General features: G+C 50.1%; 1 protein-coding gene across 1 annotated transcript in view; it reads right to left on the bottom strand.

Annotated features, from left to right (window-relative positions):
* The window catches only part of LOC134341306 (leucine-rich repeat-containing protein 75B-like), a 94559-nt gene extending 77262 nt beyond the window's left edge, over positions 1-17297 (bottom strand). Inside the window, exon 1 of the mRNA XM_063039184.1 lies at positions 16776-17297. Within this exon, the coding sequence (XP_062895254.1) occupies positions 16776-17054 (279 nt within the window). The 5' untranslated portion in view covers positions 17055-17297. The remainder of the gene's footprint in view (positions 1-16775) is intronic.
* Positions 17298-22112: the final 4815 nt, after the last annotated feature.

The following is a 22112-nucleotide window of genomic DNA, read 5'->3' as shown; positions in this document are numbered from 1 at the left end:
TGTGTCATTACAATGGGATGGATGAGCTGATGGACTGTCTATATACTGTAGTGTGCTATTACAATGGGATGGATGGATGTGCTGATGGACTGTCTTTATACTGTAGCCTGTTATCACAATGGGATGGATGGATGTGCTGATGGACTGTCTCTATAATGTACAGTGTGATTACAATGGGATGGTCGGATGGGCTGATGGACTGTCTCTGTACTGTAGTGTGTTCTTACAATGGGATGGATGGATGTTCTGATGGACTGTCTCAATACTGTAGGGTGTTATTACAATGGGATGGATGGATGGACTGATGGACTGTCTCTGTACTGCAGTGTGTTATTACAATCAGATGGATGGATCTGCTGATGGACTGTCTCTGTACTGCAGTGTGTTATTAAAATGGGATGGATGGATGTTCTGATGGACTGTCTCTATACTGTAGTGTGTTATTACAATGGGATGGATGGATGTGCTAATGGACTGTCTTTATACTGTACTGTGTTATCATAAAGGGATGGATGGAAGAGCCGATGCACTGTCTCTATACTGTAGTGTGTCATTACAATGGGATGGATGGATGGGCTGATGGACTTTCTCTATACTGTAGTGTGTCATTACAATGGGATGGATGGGATGATGGACTGTTTTTATACTGTAGCGTGTTATCACAATGGGATGGATGCATGGGCTGATGGACATTCTCTGTTGTGTAGTGTGTTATTACAGTGGGATGGATGGATGTGCTGATGGACTGTCTCTATACTGTAGACTGTTATTACCATGGGAAGGATGGATGGATGTGCTGATGGACAATCTTTATACCGTAGTGCGTTATCACAATGGGATGGATGGATGTGCTGATGGACTGTCTTTATACCATAGTGTGTTATCACAATGGGATGGATGGATGGGCTGATGGACTGTCTCTATACTGTACAGTGTGATTACAATGGGATGGATGCATGGGCTGATGGACATTCTCTGTTGTGTAGTGTGTTATTACAATGGGATGGATGGATGTGCTGATGGACTGTCTCTATACTGTAGACTGCTATTACCATGGGAAGGATGGATGGATGTGCTGATGGACTGTCTTTATACTGTACAGAATGATTACAATGGGATGGATGGATGGGCTGATGGACTGTCTCTGTAGTGTAGTGTGTTCTTACAATGGGATGGATGGATGTTCTGATGGACTGTCTCTATACTGTAGGGTGTTATTACAATGGGATGGATGGATGGGCTGATGGACTGTCTCTGTACTGTAGTATGTTATTACAATCAGATGGATGGATCTGCTGATGGACTGTCTCTATACTATACTGTGTTATTACAATGGTATGGATGGATGTTCTGATGGACTGTCTCTATACTGTGCTGTGTTATTACAATGGGATGGATGGATGTGCTGATGGACTGTCCCTATACCTTAGTGTGTTATCACAATGGGATTGATGGATGGATGTGCTGATGTACTGTTTCTATACTGTAGTGTATCATTACAATGGGATGGATGAGCTGATGGACTGTCTATATACCGTAGTGTGCTATTACAATGGGATGGATGGATGTGCTGATGGACTGTCTTTATACTGTAGCCTGTTATCACAATGGGATGGATGGATGTGCTGATGGACTGTCTCTATACTGTACAGTGTGATTACAATGGGATGGATGGATGGGCTGATGGACTGTCTCTGTACTGTAGTATGTTATTACAATCAGATGGATGGATCTGCTGATGGACTGTCTCTATACTATACTGTGTTATTACAATGGTATGGATGGATGTTCTGATGGACTGTCTCTATACTGTAGTGTGTCATTATAATCGGATGGATGGATGGGCTGATGGACTGTCTCTATACTGTAGTGTGTTATTACAATGGGATGGATGGGCTGATGGACTGTTTTTATACTGTAGCGTGTTATCACAATGGGATGGATGCATGGGCTGATGGACATTCTCTGTTGTGTAGTGTGTTATTACAATGGGATGGATGGATGTGCTGATGGACTGTCTCTATACTGTAGACTGTTATTACCATGGGAAGGATGGATGGATGTGCTGATGGACTATCTTTATACCGTAGTGTGTTATCACAATGGGATGGATGTGCTGATGGACTGTTTCTATACTGTAGTGTGTCACTACAATGGGATGGATGAGCTGATGGACTGTCTATATACTGTAGTGTGCTATTACAATGGGATGGATGGACGTGCTGATGGACTGTCTTTATACTGTAGCCTGTTATCACAATGGGATGGATGGATGTGCTGATGGACTGTCTCTATACTGTACAGTGTGATTACAATGGGATGGATGGATGGGTGATGGACTTTCTCTGTAGTGTACTGTGTTATTACAATGGGATGGATGGATGGGCTGATGGACTGTCTCTGTACTATACTGTGTTATTACAATGGAATGGATGGATGTTCTGATGGACTGTCTCTATACTGTAGTGTGTTATTCCAATGAGATGGATGGATGGATGTGCTACTGTACACTTTCTATACTGTAGTGTGTCATTACGATGGGATGGATGGTCTGATGGACTGTCTTTATACTGTAGCGTGTTATCACAATGGGATGGATGGATGGACTGATGGACTGTCTGTATACTGTAGTGTGTTAGTTAAATGGGATGGGTGGATGAGCTGATGGACTGTCTCTGTACTGTAGTGTGTTATTACAATAGGATGGATGGATGTTCTGATGGACTGTCTCTATACTGTGTGTTATCACAATGGGATGGATGGAAGAGCTGATGGACTGTCTCTATACTGTAGTGTGTTATTACCATGGGAAGGATGGATGGATGTGCTGATGGACTGTCTTTATACCGTAGTGTGTTATCACAATGGGATGGTTGGATGTGCTGATGGACTGTCTCTATACTGAAGTGTGTTATTACAATGGGATGGATGGATGGGCTGATGGACTGTCTCTGTACTGTAGTGTGTCATTACAATGGGATGGATGGACTGATGGACTGTCTCTATACTGTACAATGTTATCACAATGGGATGGATGGATGTGCTGATGGACTGTTTCTATACTGTAGTGTGTCATTACAATGGGATGTATGGGCTGATGGACTGTCTGTGTGCTGTTGTGCTCCATGACAAAGTATTACGGAGAGGAGGAGGCAGCGATGTGTTGATCTTTACCATAGAGGGTGGGGGTTACAAGAGTTGGCAAGTCTCTGTAAGATTAGAGGCGACTATGGTCACAGCTCACCTGCAGTTGCAATCTCCACTGACCACCGGGTGCTGCCGGCCGCTGAGAACCAGAGTCAGGCCAGTAGAAGTTCAGCAGAGTTCTGTGCTGAGAAGTGATGTTTGTCAACTAAACGAGGGACAGAGAGGGGTGGACAGGATAAATGGAGGGGGGAGCATGGGGTTTTTGGGCTGGGGAGGTTACTCTGGAGGGGGTGGGGAAGGCTGACGTGCATCACAAAGAGAAATATTTCCTCAGCTACTTGGGAAATGGGAATCTCAAGAATCCCCTTCATGACTGTTTCTAACACTGACCGACAGGTGGACTCTGGTAATGGAAGTGTGTGGATGGAGTGAGATTGTGGGCCGTGGCTCCAGGTCTCAGGGGTTGCATCCCTGCTTGACTCCCACGGTGGTGCTGTCTGATGTCTCCTGTGATTTGGGCCTTAGCTGGGTTTGACCAGGTTGTGGATGGTTGATTTCCACACCGAGCCTCATGTTCCAAGGCACGTTTGGTCATTTCCATATTTAGAGAACAGGGCAGCCCGGTGGATTCTCTTAATTCCGATGCAACTGAAATCCCGCTGGAAGATAAAGAGATTTGGTACTTGGTAAAGAGATTAGATACTTGGTGAATCAGTCTGGCGTGTCCCTGTTTTGAAGCTCAAGCAAAAACCCAAGCGGCTGTGTTTTACGGGAGACCTACTGGTGGACCGCCTGTGTCTTCTTCCTTCATCTCTCCCAAGTTTGATAGAACACACTGATTCAAGTCCCTGTTATATATTTCTGTGAGTTTGCTTCTTGCTGAGTGTGGACAGACGACAATAGACGAGGTGACAGTCTGGGCAAGGACCTGTATCACCTCAGGCCCAGAAACTGACTCCTTGTCCGGTGCAGGTCAGAAAGACTGGTTGCATCACTGCCTGTTATGGAGGCTCCAATTCACCGGATTGAAAGAAGCTGCAGATAATTGCAGACGAAGCCAGTTCCATCACAAGCACAACTCTCCCACCATCAAGGACATTTTCAAAAGGCAGTGCTTCAAGAAGTCAGCATCCATCACTGTGGATCCTCATCATTCGGGACTCACCCTCTTCTCATTATGACCACCAGGGAGCAGGTATAAGAGCCTGAAGACCCCCCCCCCCATCAACGTTTTCAAGAACAGCTTCTCCCCCCTTCTGCCATCAGATGTCTGAATGGTCCATGAAGCCATTTTGCTCTCCTTTTGCACTGATTGTTTCATATTCCTTGTTGATTTGCATGGTACAGCTGCCGCAAGGCAACACATTTCACATTTGTCAGAGGCAATAAACCGGATTCTGAGCAGCCAGCTGCTCTGTCCTCCCCACCTGTACATGTCCATGTTGGTGACTGGGGCTTCGGAAACATCAAAGCCTTTGTAACTGGCAAAGCTCTGACAACAGTCAGCTCCTCTCTCCCTCGGAACGGGCAGTGGATCATTCATTGCCCAGAGCACACAGAGGACCACTGGCCTCTCGGACCACCTGGAAATGGATTGACTTCTTTCCTCCACAACAAATGATCGTTCCCAATCCGCCTTCAACAAACATAACAAAATCCTTCTCCTCAAGACCACCTCAGCAGCCCCTCCTGGTCCTCGCCAAGACAGTAATATTCATTCACTCTCTGTGCCTATGATGACTGGAGACATTCATTTTGTTTCTCTCTCCACAGATGCTACCTGACATGCTGAGTGTTCCCACTTTTCCTTTTTACAGTACCTACAAAAAGTGTTCACCCCCCCACCTTTCATGTGTTATTGTTTTACAACATTGAATCACCGTGGATTTAAATTGGCTTTTTTTGACACTGATCAACAGAAAAAGATTATTTCATGTCAAAGCGAAAACAAATCTCTACAAACTGATCTAAATTAATTTCAAATATAAAACAATTGATTGCATTAGTATTCACCCCCTTTAATATGACACACCAAATCATCACTGGTGCAGCCATTTGGTTTACGAAGTCACACTATTAGATAAATGGAGATCACATACGTGCAGTCAGGGTGTTTCAATCGATTGTATTAAAAATACACTTGTTTCTGGAAGGTCCAACTGCTGCTGAGTCAGTATCCCGGCAAAAACTACACCATGAGGGCTAAAGAACACTCCAAGCAACTCTGTGAAAAGGTTTTTGAAAATCACAAGTCAGGAGATGAACACAAGAACATTTCCAGGTCACTGAATATCCCCTTGAATACAGTTAAGTCAATCATCAAGAAATGGAACGTATATGACACAGCTGTAAATCTGCCTAGAGCAGGCCAACCTCAAGAACTGAGTGACCGTGCAAGAAGGGGACTAGTGAGGGAGGCCACCAAGAGACCTCTGACAGCTCTGGAGGAGTGACAAGCTTCAGTGGCTGAGATGGGAGAGGCTGTGCATACAACAGCTGTTGCCCGGGTGCTTCACCAGTTGCAGCTTTATGGGAGAGTGGCAAAGAAAAAGCCACTGTTGAAAAACAACTCGCATGAAATCTCAGCTAGAGTTTGCCAGAAGGCATGTGGGAGACCGATGTCAGCTGGAAGAAGGTTCTATGGTGTGATGAAATAAAAATTGAGCTTTTTTGTCATCAGACTACAACATTAAAAACACACCATCCCTACCGTGAAGCATGGTGGTGGCTGCATCATGCTGTGGGGATACTTCACTGCAGCAGACCCTGGAAGGCCTGTGAAGGTAGAGAGTACAATGAATGCAGCAAAATACAGGGAAATCCTGGAGGAAAACCTGATGCAATCTGCAAGAGAATTGCGACTTGGGAGAAGATTTCTTTTCCAGCAAGACAATGACCCCAAACATAAAAGCAATGCTACACAGAAATGGCTTAAAAACAACAAAGTTAATGTTCTGGAGTTGCCAAGGCAGAGTCCAGACCACAATCCAACTGAGAATTTGTGGCTGGACTTGAAAAGGGCTGTTCACTCGTAATCCCCACGCAATCTGACAGAGAATGAGCAGTTTTGTAAAGAAGAATGGGGAAAGATTGCAGTGTCCAGATATCCACACAGACTCAAGGTGCATCTACTAAATACAGACTTGAAGGGGGTGAGTAATTATGCAATCAATTATTGTTTAATAATTGTAATAAATTTAGACCAATTTGTAGAAATTTGTTTTCACTTTGACATGAAAGAGTCTTTTCTGTTGATCTGTGTCAAAAAAGCCAAATTAAATCCACTGTGATTCAACGTTGTAAAACAATAAAACATGAAAACTTCCAAGGTGGGGGTGGGGGAATACTTTTTGTAGGCACTGTATATTTCAGGCTTCCAGCATCTGTGGTTGGATGAAGGTTCCTCTGTGCTGGTCCTGACTCCACCTTGTAATCACACTCTCTCTCACCCATCACATCCTCAGGAATCACTGCTTGCTTCCTTGACCACAACCTCTCTGGCACTGTGTCAATCTCCTTCATTACTGTCCTCTCACCAAGGACTAAGTAAGCTTGAGGTCTCTTCTTCCTGAGCAGATCACCACCAGCCTCCTCCACACTTCAATATACGTCAACAGGCTACTGTCTATCCCAGAACTCCGGGTTTGGGGTGGTCACAAATAACGGCGACTCAGAACATCGACACTGGTAAAGGAGGTGCATGGCATGCTTGCCTTCACTGCAAGGGGCACTGAGTACAAAAGTAGAAAACGTCATTGTGCTGTTGTATGAACGTTAGATACCCTTTGAGTAAGATATGGAGACATCAGAGAGGGTGCCGAAGAGATTCGCCAGGACACTGCTTGAATTGGATAGCATCAGCTAGAAGAAGGTTGGACAAACTTAGGTTGTTTTCTCTGGAATGATGGAGGCTGAGGCAAGATCTATAAGGGTTTGTGAGAGGCATAGACAGAGTAGTTAGTTGGAATCTTTTTTTCTCTCAGAATGAAATTCAAGAGGTGGGAGGTGTAATGCTTAAAGATGTGTGGAGGAAATTTGTTGTTTTTTTCACACAGGGTGGTGGGGAAGCGGAGGAAGCAAATGGGATATTGGCGTTGTAGTCAGGCACATGAACAGAGCAGGAATGTTGGAATAAGGATCATGTGCATGCAGAGGGGATTAGCTTAATTTGGTGTCATGATCGGCAGAGACATCGTGGGCTGAAGGGATTGATCATGGGCTCTGCAGTCTGCGTTCTGCGTTACACACTCCCCTTCCTCATCTCACAGCAGCCTCCTCCAACACCAGGCTCTTTGCAAGTGTATGGATGGTCACTGCAGCAAGTTGTAGGAGCGCACTAATAACCCGTTAAACCAACAAATTACATATAATTGACTGAGTCAGTTTCCCCTTGAAAAGTCCCTGTCTGGCTCTGCTCTGCCGAGGGGGAGCAGTGTCCCTCCCTCACCCCCCAGCGTCATAGACACAGTATCTTTCTCTCGTCTGTCGGCCTGGCTCAACACAGTCTGCGGGATTTTGCCGTGTGAGGAGCTGGCTGCCAAATTTCCGGCATGGCAGCAGTGACTGTGGTCCAGAACATGTCACACTCATGAAAAAAAAACAGTATAAACACTAGTTAACACCACACAAGCCACCACTTGATAGATGACACCCACTAATTTGTCCTCACTTGATGCTACTGCACAGTATTTATAGCCAGATACTTGGCATAGTAATTAAAACCCTGAACATTAGCAGCTAAAAACTCTCCTCTTTGACATTGACTTCATTGAATTTCTATTGCATAAATGTTTTTTCTATCCAACATGAAGCTATGGATGGCTCTACTTGAAATCGAGTACTGCAGGAAGGACGGGAAAAAATTCCCAAGGGTGTTGCTGAAACTGGAGGGATTGAGTTGTAAGGAGAGAGTGGATAGGCTGCGACTGTTTCCCTTGAACAAAGGAGGCTTATAGAGGTATAGAAAATCTTGAGGAGCATAGATAAAGTATGTGTTCACAACTCCTATCCCAGGATAGGACAGGTTAAAACTAGAGAGCACAGGTTTAAGGGGAGAGGGAAATAATTAAAGGACACCTGGTGGGTTTATTGAATGAGCTCCCAGAAGATGTGGTCGAGATGGATAAAATTACATGCCCTTTAGACAGGTACATGGATAGGAAAGGCAAGCAAATGGGACCAGCTCAGACAGGCACCTTGGCTAGCGTGGACGAGTTAGACTGAAGGGCTTTTTCTCTGTGATGTATTACTATCACTCTGTGGTTTCATTTGATTTGCAATGTTTCCAGTGATTATTTCAGCAGGAGCTGGAGTATTTCAGAGGGTTAAATAAATACAGCATAGAGCAGGTGGGCTTGCTGAAGGCACCCTCAGTCACCCCCCCCCCCGCCACCAGGGAACCTCACTAACATTATCCTTCTCTATAACTTCGTCTATTGTCTCTGCCTCAACTACCCCGTGGTGGATCCTGACTTCCTGCTCCTGGTCTCGCAGTCAAGCGGGAGCTAGGAGTCCCAGCCAAATGCTTCCATTTTATTGAAGATTTCCAATAGGTCCTCTCAATCTCACCTCAATCCTTCCGAGAACTGGAGGATCAAAGGGCTGTTCTTGCACAGAAGGAAACATCTGTCCCACAGGCTTCTTGCCAGCTCTGTGTAAGACATTCCAGCCCTCATCCCCGTCTCCACCTCTTCCTATATGTCTCTTGTCTAATTGCCCCAGATGTGACCACGGGCTCCACACCATCACCACTCAGGACAAATGATGTTCCTCACACTCTTCCCACCAATCACTTCATACTTGTCATTTCCTGCTCATTAAACAGCAACAACTTCCCCTTATTGATCATCTCTCAGCCAAATCCTCTGGCTTTATCGAACCCTATTAATTCTCCTGACAAATTGCTTTGTTACCAGCAGAACAAAGCAGCCTCTCTGGTCTTGCCCTGGAACAGACATTCAGATCCATTCTGCATCTTCACATCCTGTCAACAGCAAACACAGTACTCCAGCTGTGGTCAACTAACCCCTCCTACTGTTTCACAATCTGCTGTTTCCCCACAAAATCATTCCGTCTTCCCCAATCAGAAGCCCCCAAACGAACCATCAGATCTGAAATCTGTTGAGAGCCAGATCAGAAACGTTCAAGACTGGTGACCAAAAAAGTTACAGGAGGTCTAGGTAGGACCTCCAAAAAGCCTCCTCACAGGTAAAGTGGAAACTCTGGACTAAACTTGAATCACTGAAGGCTGCTCGACAGTTGTGGCAGGGCATGAATGCTATCACGTCTGACTGATCAAGCGACGCAGGTGGCAACAAGGCTTGGCTTCCAAATAAGCTCAATGCCTCTGTGCTCACTTTGACCATCAAAACACGGAAGAACTTTCACAAACTCCCACAGCCCTCTTTGATCCTGTGATTTCAGTCTCTGAGGCCAACATGTGAGATTAGCTTCAGGAGGGTGAGCCCACGAATAGCATCCAGCCCAGACGGGGTACCTGGCCAAGTACTAAAGCCCTGTATTAATCAACTGGCTGGAGTGTTCACAGATATCTTTAACCTCTTGTCTCGGCAGTCTGAGTTTCCCACCTGCTTCAATTATACCGGTGCCCAAGAAGCACATGGTAACTTGCCTCAACGACTATCACCCAGCAGCACTTACATCCAGTGATGAAGTGTTTTGAGGGGTTGGTGATGAAACGTATAAACTTGCCTGAAAAGCGACTTGGATCCACTCCAATTTGCCTACCAGAGCAACAGGTCCACATCAGATGCCATCCCATCGGCTTGTCTCTCAACCCTGGAACATCTGGACAGCAAAGATGCATACATCAGGATGTTCTTTATCAATTACAGCTCAGCATTCATTGCCATCATCACCTCAAAATTAATCAACACACTCCAAGACCTTGGCTTCAATATCTCCTTGCGTAATTGGATCCTCGATCTCATCACTTGCAGACTCCAGTCAGTCTGCATTGGCAACAACATGTCCTCCACGATCCGACAAGAAGTAGTGTGTATGGCCCAGTCCATCACGGGTAAAGCCCTCCGCACCATTGAGCACATCAACATGAAACGCTGTTGCAGGAAAGCAGCATCTATCATCAGGGACTCCCACTACCTACTTCATGCTCTCTTCTTACTGCTGCCATCAGAAAGAAGATACAGGAACCTCAGGACTCACACTGTCAGGTTCAGGAACAGTTATTACCCCTCAACTATCAGGCTCTGGAACACTTTACTCAATAACGTCACTGGCCCCATCACTGAACTGTTCCCACAACCAATGGGCTCTCTTTGAAGTCCCTTCATCTCATGTTCTCAATATTTATTGCTTGCTTATTTATTTGTATCTGCACAGTTTGTTCTCTTCTACTCTCTGGTTGAACGCCCTAGTTGGCTGGTCTTTCATTGATTCTGTTATGGTTATTATTCTATAGATTTATTGAGTATGCCCACAAGAAAATGAATCAGAGTTGTATATGGCAACATATATATACTTTGATAATAAATTGACTCTGAACTTTGCTTTATTGCTCTTGGAAAAATTGATAATCCCACATTTTCTCACACTGAACATTACAGCATAGTACAATACAGTCCTTTTGGCCTGCCCACGATGTTATGCCGACCTTATAGTCTACTCTGGGATCAATCAAACCCTTCCTTCCTACATAGCCCTCCATTTTTCTATCGTTCATGTGCCAATCTAAGAGTTTTTTAAATGTCACATGTACCTGCCTGTACGGGCACCCCGGGCAGGGTGTTCGACACACCTACCACTCTGTGTAGAACACCTGCCTCTGACATCTCCCTATAATTTCCTCCAATCACCTTAAAATGATGCCCTCTCATATTAGCCATTTCCCCCAAGGAAAGCCTCTGGTTGTCCATTCTACCTATGCCTCTTATCATCTTGTACACCTCTATCAAGTCACCTCTCATCCTACTTCACTCCAAAGAGAAAAGCTCTCCCTCACTCATTCTCTCCTCATTATTCATGCCCTGCAGTGCAGACAGCATCCTGGTGCATTTCCTCTGCTATTGTATCTCATTTTCTACATCTATGCCCATCATGATTTCATTGTCGGCCCGTTATATGAGCTCTTAGCAATCTGTCTTTGTGTCAAGTACAAAGGCTGTCAATACCTTCATCCAGTCAGTTATAAATGCCGAGGCCACAACTGCAGTCTTGGTAACATACCACTCAGTACCACCAGGGACAGACCCATTTATACCACCTCTCTGTTTCCAGTTCGCCAACAGTCTTCACCCCACACCAACATGTTACTTCCTATACTGGGGGCTTTTACGTGACACCTCAACAACACCTTCTGTACAGCCACCAGTACCCTTTTATCCACAGCACAAACCTGCTTCCCTTTCCTTTCCAGTCCTGAAGGAGGGTTTTGGCCTGAAACATCAATTGTTTAATCCTCTCCATAGGTGCTGCCTGACCTGCTGAGTTCCTCCAGCATTTAATACAAACTCCAATAAATGTGATTTCCCTACAGCACCACCCCCCAGAACTCCCACCCCACAAGGCTGGGAAATTAGCTGTCAGTAGGTCCCCACCTGGCCAGCAATGCCCAACCACACACCCTCCTGGTTTTGTGTACCATGCCACTGTTACTGTTACTAGAAAACCGCTTGCTTCCCTTGACGACTGTTGGGCATGTACATTCACAGCCAGTTCCCACACAGCTTTTAGAACTGTGCCATGCAGCCAATGCCGTCTATCCTCAGTCCAGAAACACTTTACTCTTCTCTGGGTCGAATGACATCTGTCACTTGCCTGCCCAGTCTACCAGGCCATGTCCTTCATCAGTCTGTCACTGCTGATCACAGCATTTCCTGCAAATTCTATAGTTCCACCCTGCACACCCACATACAATTCATTAACACTGATCAGTGAGCCAAGGAAAAGGCAAAGATCACTGAGCCTTGCGTCTAAAAATTAACTGCAATGTCCCAGTTCACGTTACACCAACCAGCCTTGGGCATGGGACAAAAATTCCCTTATCAAACAATTTCATTGCCTCATCAAAAATTGAAAATAGATAAGTCAAGCATTTTGCCTTTAAAAGGGTGGCACTGGCTGTGATGAGCTATAACCTCTCATTTCTTGGACCACAATCACCCTCTCTGGGAATGCTACAGAATGGAGACATTATTTAAGTGCAAGTTGGAACCGGGAATGAATGAATGCCTTAGGTACAAAATGCCTTTCGTACAAGTATATCTCACTACAAATCAGGAATATTTTCACTGTATTTCGTACAAGTATATCTCACTACAAATCAGGAATACTGTATTTTCACTGTATTTCAACCATTTAGTGACATTGAAACAGTTTCAAGTGTTACAGTTAAGGCTGATTTATACTTGTGCGTCAAATGTACGCCGTAGTGGCATAACCTACACTGTACTCTACGCCGTAGCCTAACGCGCACCTCTCCCAAAATGTAGCTACGTGTTGCGGTGATGCAGACCGCAACAACTGTGATTGGTCCCCGCTTGGTAGCATCGCATTTCCTCCTACGCTGCAATAGCTTCCCACTGGGCGACTGAAGGGCAGGGAAGGAACTCTGGCTGCAATGCTTTCCATAAGGCTTTACAGAACTCCGAAATTATGGGGGACCCTGTGCTTGACGCCAGTTTGTAACTTGCTGCTACAGTCTGTGGATTTCCACCTGAAGCTAAAACTTGAGTGGTGATTGCCAGTCTCTGAGTATACTGCGTGTACACTGATGCAAAATAAATGGTTGGAAACGATGAACCAAATTGTCAAATCCACCTGCCAACATCTGAAAATATTTGAAATGCATTTCCTGGTCCATGTCTCTCAGTGGCCGGACAAGCACAGAAAATTCACCCTCCTTCAGTTTCAGTTGCCATTTAACAGGAACACAGTGGCATAGAAACCCCACCGCCAACTGGCGCTTTGGCAGTGAATTGCAGATCGACACAGACACAACAACACACAAGTATAGGCTGATTTATACTTGTGCGTACAAGCTACGCCGCAGGCCTGATTTATACTTTTGTGTAGCCCTACGCCGTAGCGAGCATGCGTAGTTGTGTCTGTGTCGATCTGCAATTCACCGCAAAAACGCGAGTTGGAGGGGTTTCTATGCCACTGTGTTGAGTTTCTTCATGACAGACATGGACGAGGAAATGCATTTCAAATATTTTCGGATGTCAGCAGGTAGATTTGACGATTTGGTTCATCGTCTCCAACCATGTCTGTTCACATCAGTGTACAGACACGGCGAAGAAAAGCAATCGGAAATGTGTACGAGGAAATGCGATGCTACCAAGCAGACAAATCACAGTTGTTGTGGTCTGCGTCGCCGCGACGGGTGAGTTACTTTTTTGGGGAGGTGCACGTCACTTTACAGCGTACATTTGACGCACAAATATAAATCAGCCTTTATGCTGGAACCAGCCCCGCAGTGCTTGGCAACAGTACAATCAGATTTACAAAGTTTCCTTAGATTTAAGGCTGTCATCAGTGAATTAATTGCATATCAATAAAGTTGTACTTTAACATCAAGGTAAGTTTTAATTTGAATTAAGGAGCTTCTTTCTAATTCTGTCGATTGTAATGCAGGCTGACATAATTTGTGAGTTGGAAGTTTCCGAGAGATAAAGGACAGCCAGTGAATTCCTCCAAGGATTGTCCAAGTTTGTCCAAGCTCAGGGGACCAGTGCTGCAAGACAAGCTTTCAGTTCACTCCATTTGACACATAGTACCCCAAAGGCAAACAACTACCCCCGCCTTCCCCCCACGATCTGCCACCCCAACTGCTGCCCACTCGCTGGAGACATCACACACACACACACACAGTGCCAATGCAGCAGCCTGCATTCAGCCCCTGAGAGGGGCTTTATTGCAGATAGAAGGGAGGGAGGAGTCGTCACAGGAGAAGCAGGAGGGTTTGAGGGAAATGAGGCAGCTCTGGAGAAGAGGCAATCATTAAAGGAGGAAGATATAGAAAGAAAAGGCTGGAGGAGGAGGAGGAGGGGGAGGGGAAAAGAAAAAAGATGTGGAAGGCAGGGTGAGAAATGGGAGGAGGGAGGTAGTGAAGGTGAGGAAGATGTGGGTCGGAAGGGGAGACTTGGGATGGATGGAGGAAGAGGGGAAGGGTGACATCGAGGAAACTGAAATCTGCATGAGACGGATGGGGTATCTAGGAAGGAGAGGGGTAGAAAGAGTGAAGGGGATGGGAGTGTCGGGATCTGGGAGGGCGGGGGGGGGAGACGGGATAGGGGAGGGCGGGAGGGAGGGGGATAGGGGAGGGCGGGAGGGAGGGGGATCCGGGAGGGCGTGAGGGAGAGGGGATGGGGAGGACAAGAGGGAGAGGGGATAGGGGAGAGGGAAAGGGGAGAGGGATAGGGGAGAGGGATAGGGGAGAGGGAAAGGGGAGAGGGAAAGGGGAGAGGGAAAGGGGAGAGGGAAAGGGGAGAGGGAGAGGGGAGAGGGAGAGGGGAGAGGAGAGAGGGGAGAGGAGAGAGGGGAGGGCGGGAGGGAGAGGAGAGAGGGGAGGGCGGGAGGGAGAGGGAGGGCGGGAGAGGAGGGGAGGGCGGGAGAGAGGGGAGGGAGGGAGAGAGGGGAGGGCGGGAGAGAGGGGAGGGCGGGAGGGAGAGGAGAGAGGGGAGGGCGGGAGGGAGAGGGGAGAGGGGAGGGCGGGAGGGAGAGGGGAAGGCGGGAGGGAGAGGGGATAGGGGAGGGAGAGGGGATAGGGGAGGGAGAGGGGATAGGGGAGGGAGAGGGGATAGGGGAGGGCGGGAGGGAGAGGGGATAGGGGAGGGCGGGAGGGAGAGGGGATGGGGAGAGGGAGAGGGGATAGGGGAGGGCGGGAGGGAGAGGGGATAGGGGAGGGCGGGAGGGAGAGGGGAAGGGGAGGGCGGGAGGGAGAGGGGAAGGGGAGGGCGGGAGGGAGAGGGGAAGGGGAGGGCGGGAGGGAGAGGGGATAGGGGAGAGGGAGAGGGGAGAGGGGATAAGGGAGAGGGCGGGAGGGGAGAAGGGATAAGGGAGAGGGCGGGAGGGGAGAGGGGATAGGGGAGGGCGGGAGGTGAGAGGGGATGGGGAGGGCGGGAGGTGAGAGGGGAGGGCGGGAGGTGAGAGGGGATGGGGAGGGCGGGAGGTGAGAGGAGATAGGGGAGGGTGGGAGGGGAGAGGGGAGGGCGAGGGAGGGGAGAGGGGAGGGCGAGGGAGGGGAGAGGGGAGGGGGGGAGGGGGGAGAGGGGAGGGGGAGGGGGGGAGGGGGGAGAGGGGAGAGGGGAGGGGGAGGGGGGAGAGGGGAGGGGGAGGGAGGGGGAGGGGAGGGGGGGGAGGGGGAGGGGGAGGGGGAGGGAGGGGAGGGGGAGGGGGGAGAGAGGGGAGGGGGAGGGAGGGGGAGGGGGAGGGGGGGGGAGGGGGGGGGGAGGGGGAGGGGGAGGGGGGAGGGGGAAGGGGAGGGGGGGGGGGGGAGGGGGAGGGGGAGGGAGGGGAGGGGGGAGGGGGAGGGGGGAGGGGGAGGGAGGGGAGGGGGAGGGGGAGGGGAGGGGGAGGGGAGGGGGAGGGGGAGGGGAGGGGGAGGGGGGAGGGAGGGGAGAGGGGATAGGGGAGGGCGGGAGGGAGAGGGGATAGGGGAGGGAGGGAGAGGGGATAGGGGAGGGAGGGAGAGGGGATACGGGAGGGAGGGAGAGGGGATAGGGGAGGGAGGGGAGAGGGGATAGGGGAGGGCGTGAGGGAGGGAGAGGGGATAGGGGAGGGCGGGAGAGGGGATAGGGGAGGGCGGGAGAGGGGATAGGGGAGGGCGGGAGAGGGGATAGGGGAGGGCGGGAGGGAGAGGGGATAGGGGAGGGCGGGAGGGAGAGGGGATAGGGGAGGGCGGGAGGGAGAGGGGATAGGGGAGGGCGGGAGGGAGAGGGATAGGGGAGGGCGGGAGGGAGAGGGGATAGGGGAGGGCGGGCGGGAGAGGGGATAGGGGAGGGCGGGCGGGAGAGGGGATAGGGGAGGGCGGGCGGGAGAGGGGATAGGGGAGGGCGGGCGGGAGGGAGAGGGGATAGGGGAGGGCGGGCGGGAGGGAGAGGGGATAGGGGAGGGCGGGCGGGAGGGAGAGGGGATACGGGAGGGAAGGGGATACGGGAGGGCGGGAGGGAGAGGGGATAGGGGAGGGCGGGAGGGAGAGGGGATAGGGGAGGGCGGGAGGGCGGGAGGGAGAGGGGATGGGGAGGGCGGGAGGGAGACGGGATCGGGGAGGGCGGGAGGGAGACGGGATCGGGGAGGGCGGGAGGGAGACGGGATCGGGGAGGGCGGGAGGGAGACGGGATCTGGGAGGAGGTAAATCTGGTGAGTGAGGGAAGGAGGGTTGAGCTCTGAATGTGTGGGAGGCGCAAGATCTGGGTGGGTGGAAGGGAAGGGCGACATCTGGCAGGGTGGGAGGGAGCGAGCGATGGAGGGGCGATCTGGGAGGGTGCAACGTGGAGCAGGAGGTCTGTCAGGAATGGAGGAGGGGTCCTGTATGCCGTTTCCCCAGGGTGGGTCAGACTCTGGACCGTCCCCACCCCCATTTGATGTAAACGGGGGGGGCGGGGGCAGCTGCGGCCACTCGGCCTGCTCTGTCTCTGCTACCTCACCTTGCGGAGCATTCCGAGAAGCGTGGCCGCCTGTTCGGCTCGGTGTTGCCGCAGCAGCGCCTGGATTTCGCGGATCCAGCGCACCCTGCGCACGTATGGGGCTGGCGCCGGCTTCGGCGAAAGCAGCCGCTCGGGCCGGAGCAACAGGGCGCTGAGAGCCGAATCTCGGCCGCGAACCCCCGGCCACCAGCCTGCGCCCTGTACCGAGGCCGACCTGGGGCGCTCCTCCCGCGGGCTCGCCGCCCCGCCGCCGCCGCCTCTTGTCAGCTTGGAACCCATCCCGTGGCTCAGTCCGCCCTCCAGTTCTCTGTGTCCAGCAAACTGGCCGCCGTTCGCCCTCTCCCGGCTCGGTGTGTCCCAGCACCGCCCCTCGCCTCCCTTTGCCCCTCCTTCAACGATCGCCGCTCCGCTCTTCTGCAATACAGCTCGCCCGTCAGCCCTCCCGCTGTGGACCGGCAGCCACAGCGATCCCGAACCAGGGCGGAGACCCGAGCCACCGGGATCAGGGCGATTTCCGGGCTGTCGCCGACCTTACCCCCTCAGCGCTCTACCCCCACATCCCGCCTCACCTCCACCTAACGGTATCACCTCAGCCACCCACACACACCCTTCCCACCTCAACTCCCCTCCCCTCACACACCCCACCGCAACTCCTCCACCCACCCACCTCAACTCCCCTCCTCTCTCACACCCCACCTCAATCCCTCTACCCACCTCACACAGCTCTCGCTCTGTTGCAGATTAGCTGTACTTCAGTAACAAGGAGTCAGAATACAGGGACCGCGGTGACAACAATCTTTCCCTCAATGTCAGCAAAACAATCTGGCCATTGACCGGCGAACCGTACTGTAAAATAGCGGCGCTCATCAATGGTATTGAGCTTGAGAGATTCAGATTCCAAGGAGTGAGCTTCGCCAATTGTCCCTTCTGGTGCCCAAGGTAAACATCGTGCCTAAGTAGCGCCTCTACTTTTTCAGAATGCTGAAGAAATTTGGCGCGTTAACCATTGCCAGTTTTGATTGCTGCGCCATTTAAAGCGCCCTGTCTGGATGTACCACTGCTTGGTTCAGCATCTGCTCTGCCAGTGACCGCAAGGAACTGAGGAGAGTTGTGGACGCATCTCGGCACACCACGGAAAACAGCCTCTTCCTCTCCATGGACTCTGTCTACACTTCCAGGTGCCTCATTAAAGCGGACATTCTCTCTTCTCCCAACCAGCAGAAGGTACAAGAGCTTGAAAGTATCTACAACCAAGCTGAAGGACCGCTTCTACCGCCCCCCCCCCTTTACGCTAAGGTGCACCCTTGGCCTCACGTTCTATCTCCTGATCTTGCACCTTACTGCTCAACTCACGGCGCTTTCTCCGTCGTTGCTCATCGCTCTGCATAGTTATTGTTTAACCTGTTATATCGCAATGCGCTGTGCAATGGTCTGATGTGTATGAAAACCAACGGTATGCAAGGCAACTTTCCACTGAACCTTGGTACGTGACAATAATAAACCAATTCCAAATTCACTCCCAAAACACCTACTCACACAGGTACAGCTCACCTCCCAACACAACCTCTCAGGCCTCATCACCACTCTCTCATTCACACACTCACATACAGTACACACACACACACACACACACTCACACATACAGTACACATGCACACACAGTACACACACACTCACACACACACACTCACATACACACACAGACACACTCACAGTACACACAGACACACTCACAGTACACACACGTACAGTACACACATTCACACATACAGTACACACACACATACACTCACACATACAGTACACATGCACACACAGTACACACACACTCACACACACACACTCACATACACACACAGACACACTCACACATACAGTACATGCACACTCACACATACAGTACACACACACTCCACGCTCACACATACAGGACACACACACACTCACACATATAGTACACACACACACACACACACACAAACACACACACACACTCACACTCACACTCACTCACACTAGATACTTGGCACAATTACAGATTGGTTGGTCAGGACTAACTGAAGGAAGAGTTAGTAAGAGATTTGAAAGTGGGAGGGGGAGGGGGAGGGGGAGATCCAAAATGATAGGAGAAGACAGGAGGGGAAGGGATGGAGCCAAGAGCTGGACAGGTGATTGGCAAAGGGGATATGAGAGGATCATGGGACAGGAGGCCCAGGAAGAAGGAAAAGGGGGAGGGGGGAACCCAGAGGATGGGCAAGGGGTATAGTGAGAGGGACAGAGGGAGAAAAAGGAGAGAGAGAGAAAGAATGTGTGTATAAAAATAAATAACGGATGGGGTACGAGGGGGAGGTGGGGCATTAGCGGAAGTTAGAGAAGTCAATGTTCATGCCATCAGGTTGGAGACTCCCCAGACAGAATATAAGGTGTTGTTCCTCCAACCTGAGTGTGGCTTCATCTTTACAGTAGAGGAGGCCGTGGATAGACCTGTCAGAATGGGAATGGGATGTGGAATTAAAATGTGTGGCCACTGGGAGATCTTGCTTTCTCTGGCGGACAGAGCGTAGGTGTTCAGCAAAACGGTCTCCCAGTCTGCGTCGGGTCTCGTCAATATATAGAAGGCCACATCGGGAGCACTGGACGCAGTATATCACCCCAGCCGACTCACGGGTGAAGTGTCACCTCACCTGGAAGGACTGTCTAGGGCCCTGAATGGTGGTAAGGGAGGAAGTGTAAGGGCATGTGTAGCACTTGTTCTGCTTACAAGGATAAGTGCCAGGAGGGAGATCAGTGGTGAGGGATGGGGGGGGCGAATGGACAAGGGAGTTGCGTAGGGAGCGATCCCTGCAGAAAGCAGAGGGGGGGGGGAGGGAAAGATGTGCTTAGTGGTGGGATCCCGTTGGAGGTGGCGGAAGTTATGGAGAATAATATGTTGGACCCGGAGGCTGGTGGGGTGGTAGGTGAGGACCAGGGGAACCCTATTCCTCGTGGGGTGGCGGGAGGATGGAGTGAGAGCGGATGTGCGTGAAATGGAGGAGAGGCGTTTGAGAGCAGAGTTGATGATGGAGGAAGGGAAGCCTTTAAAAAAGGACGACATCTCCCTTGTCCTGGAATGAAAAGCCTCATCCTGAGAGCAGATGCGGTGGAGACAGAGGAATTGCGAGAAGGGGATGGCATTTTTGCAAGAGACAGGGTGAGAAGAGGAATAGTCCAGATAGCTGTGAGAGTCAGTAGGCTTATAGTAGACATCAGTAGATAAGCTGTCTCCAGAGATAGAGACAGAAAGATCTAGAAAGGGGAGGGAGGTGTCGGAAATGGACCAGGTAAACTTGAGGGCAGGGTGAAAGTTGGAGGCAAAGTTAATGAAGTCAATGAGCTCAGCATGCATGCAGGAAGCAGCACCAATGCAGTCGTTGATGTAGCGAAGGAAAAGTGGGGGGACAGATACCAGTATAAGCTTGGAACATAGATTGTTCCACAAAGCCAACAAAAAGGCAGGCATAGCTAGGACCCATACGGGTGCCCATAGCTACACCTTTAGTTTGGAGGAAGTGGGAGGAGCCAAAGGAGAAATTATTAAGAGTAAGGACTAATTCCGCTAGACGGAGCAGAGTGGTGGTAGAGGGGAACTGATTAGGTCTGGAATCCAAAAGGAGGCGGAGAGCTTTGAGACCTTCCTGATGGGGGATGGAAGTATATACGGACTGGACATCCATGGTGAAAACAAAGCGGTGGGGACCAGGGAACTTAAAATCATCAAAAAGATTCAGAGCGTGAGAAGTGTCACGAACATAGGTAGGAAGGGATTGAACAAGGGGTGATAAAACCGTGTCGAGGTACGCAGAAATGAGTTTGGTGGGGCAGGAGCAAGCTGAGACAATAGGTCTGCCAGGACAGGCAGGTTTGTGGATCTTGGGTAGGTGGTAGAAACGGGAAGTGCGAGGTGTGGGAACTATAAGGTTGGTAGCCGTGGATGGGAGATCCGCTGAAAGGAAAGGGCATATAAGGTAGCAAAAGTGAATGGGAAGTTAGATGATTGCAAAGCTTTTAAAATCCAACAAAAGGCAACTAAAAAAGCTATTAGAAGGGAAAAGATGAAATATGAGGGCAATATGGGATTTCTTCCTGTGTTTGGTGAGGCAATGTGTCTGTGTTCCTGTGTTGGTTTCGGATGTGGGGCAGCAGGACTGTGTTCCTGTGTTGGTTTCAGATATAAGAGTGTGTTCCTGTGTTGGGTGAGACACTGGGACTGTGTTCCTGTGTTGGGTGAGGCACTGGGACTGTGTTCCTGTGTTGGGTGAGGCACTGGGACTGTGTTCCTGTGTTGGTTTCGGATGTGGGGCAGCAGGACTGTGTTCCTGTGTTGGGTGAGGCACTGGGACTGTGTTCCTGTGTTGGGTGAGGCAGTGGGACTGTGTTTCTGTGCTGGGTGAGACACTGGGACTGTGTTCCTGTGTTGGGTGAGGCACTGGGACTGTGTTCCTGTGTTGGGTGAGGCACTGGGACTGTGTTTCTGTGCTGGGTGAGACACTGGGACTGTGTTCCTGTGTTGGGTGTGGCACTGGGACTGTGTTCCTGTGCTGGGTGAGGCACTGGGGCTGTGTTCCTGTGCTGGGTGAGACACTGGGACTGTATTCCTGTGTTGAGTGAGACACTGGGACTGTGTTCCTGTGCTGGGTGAGGCACTGGGACTGTATTCCTGTGTTGATTGAGACACTGGGACTGTGTTCCTGTGATGGGTGAGACACTGGGACTGTGTTTCTGTGTTGGGTGAGACACTGGGACTGTGTTCCTGTGTTGGGTGAGGCACTGGGACTGTGTTCCTGTGTTGAGTGAGACACTGGGACTGTGTTCCTGTGTTGAGTAGAACACTGGGACTGTGTTCCTGTGTTGGGTGAGACACTGGGACTGTGTTTCTGTGTTGGGTGAGACACTGGAACTGTGTTCTTGTGTTAGAAACATAGAAAACCTATAGCGCAATACAGGCCCTTCGGCCCACAAAGCTGGGCCGAACATGTTCTTACCTTAGAAATTACTCAGGCTTACCCACTGTCCTCTATTTTTCTAAGCATCAAGTACCTATCTAGGAGTCTCTTAAAATACCCCATCGTATCCGCCTCCACCACTGTCACCGGCAGCCTATCCCACACACTCACTACTCTCTGTGTAAAATCTTATCCCTGACATCTCCTCTGTACTTACTGCCAAGCACCCTACAACTGTGCCCTCTCATGCTAGCCATTTCAGCCCTGGGGAAAAGCCTCTGACTATCCACACGATGAATGCCTCTCATTATCTTGAACACCTCTATCAGGTCACCTCTCATCCTCCGTCGCTCCA

Source organism: Mobula hypostoma, assembly GCF_963921235.1.
Source record: "Mobula hypostoma chromosome 23 unlocalized genomic scaffold, sMobHyp1.1 SUPER_23_unloc_1, whole genome shotgun sequence".
Lineage (NCBI taxonomy): Eukaryota > Metazoa > Chordata > Chondrichthyes > Myliobatiformes > Myliobatidae > Mobula > Mobula hypostoma.
The sequence above is the reverse complement of the archived record's forward strand: the minus strand, read 5'-3'. Positions and strand labels throughout refer to the sequence as shown.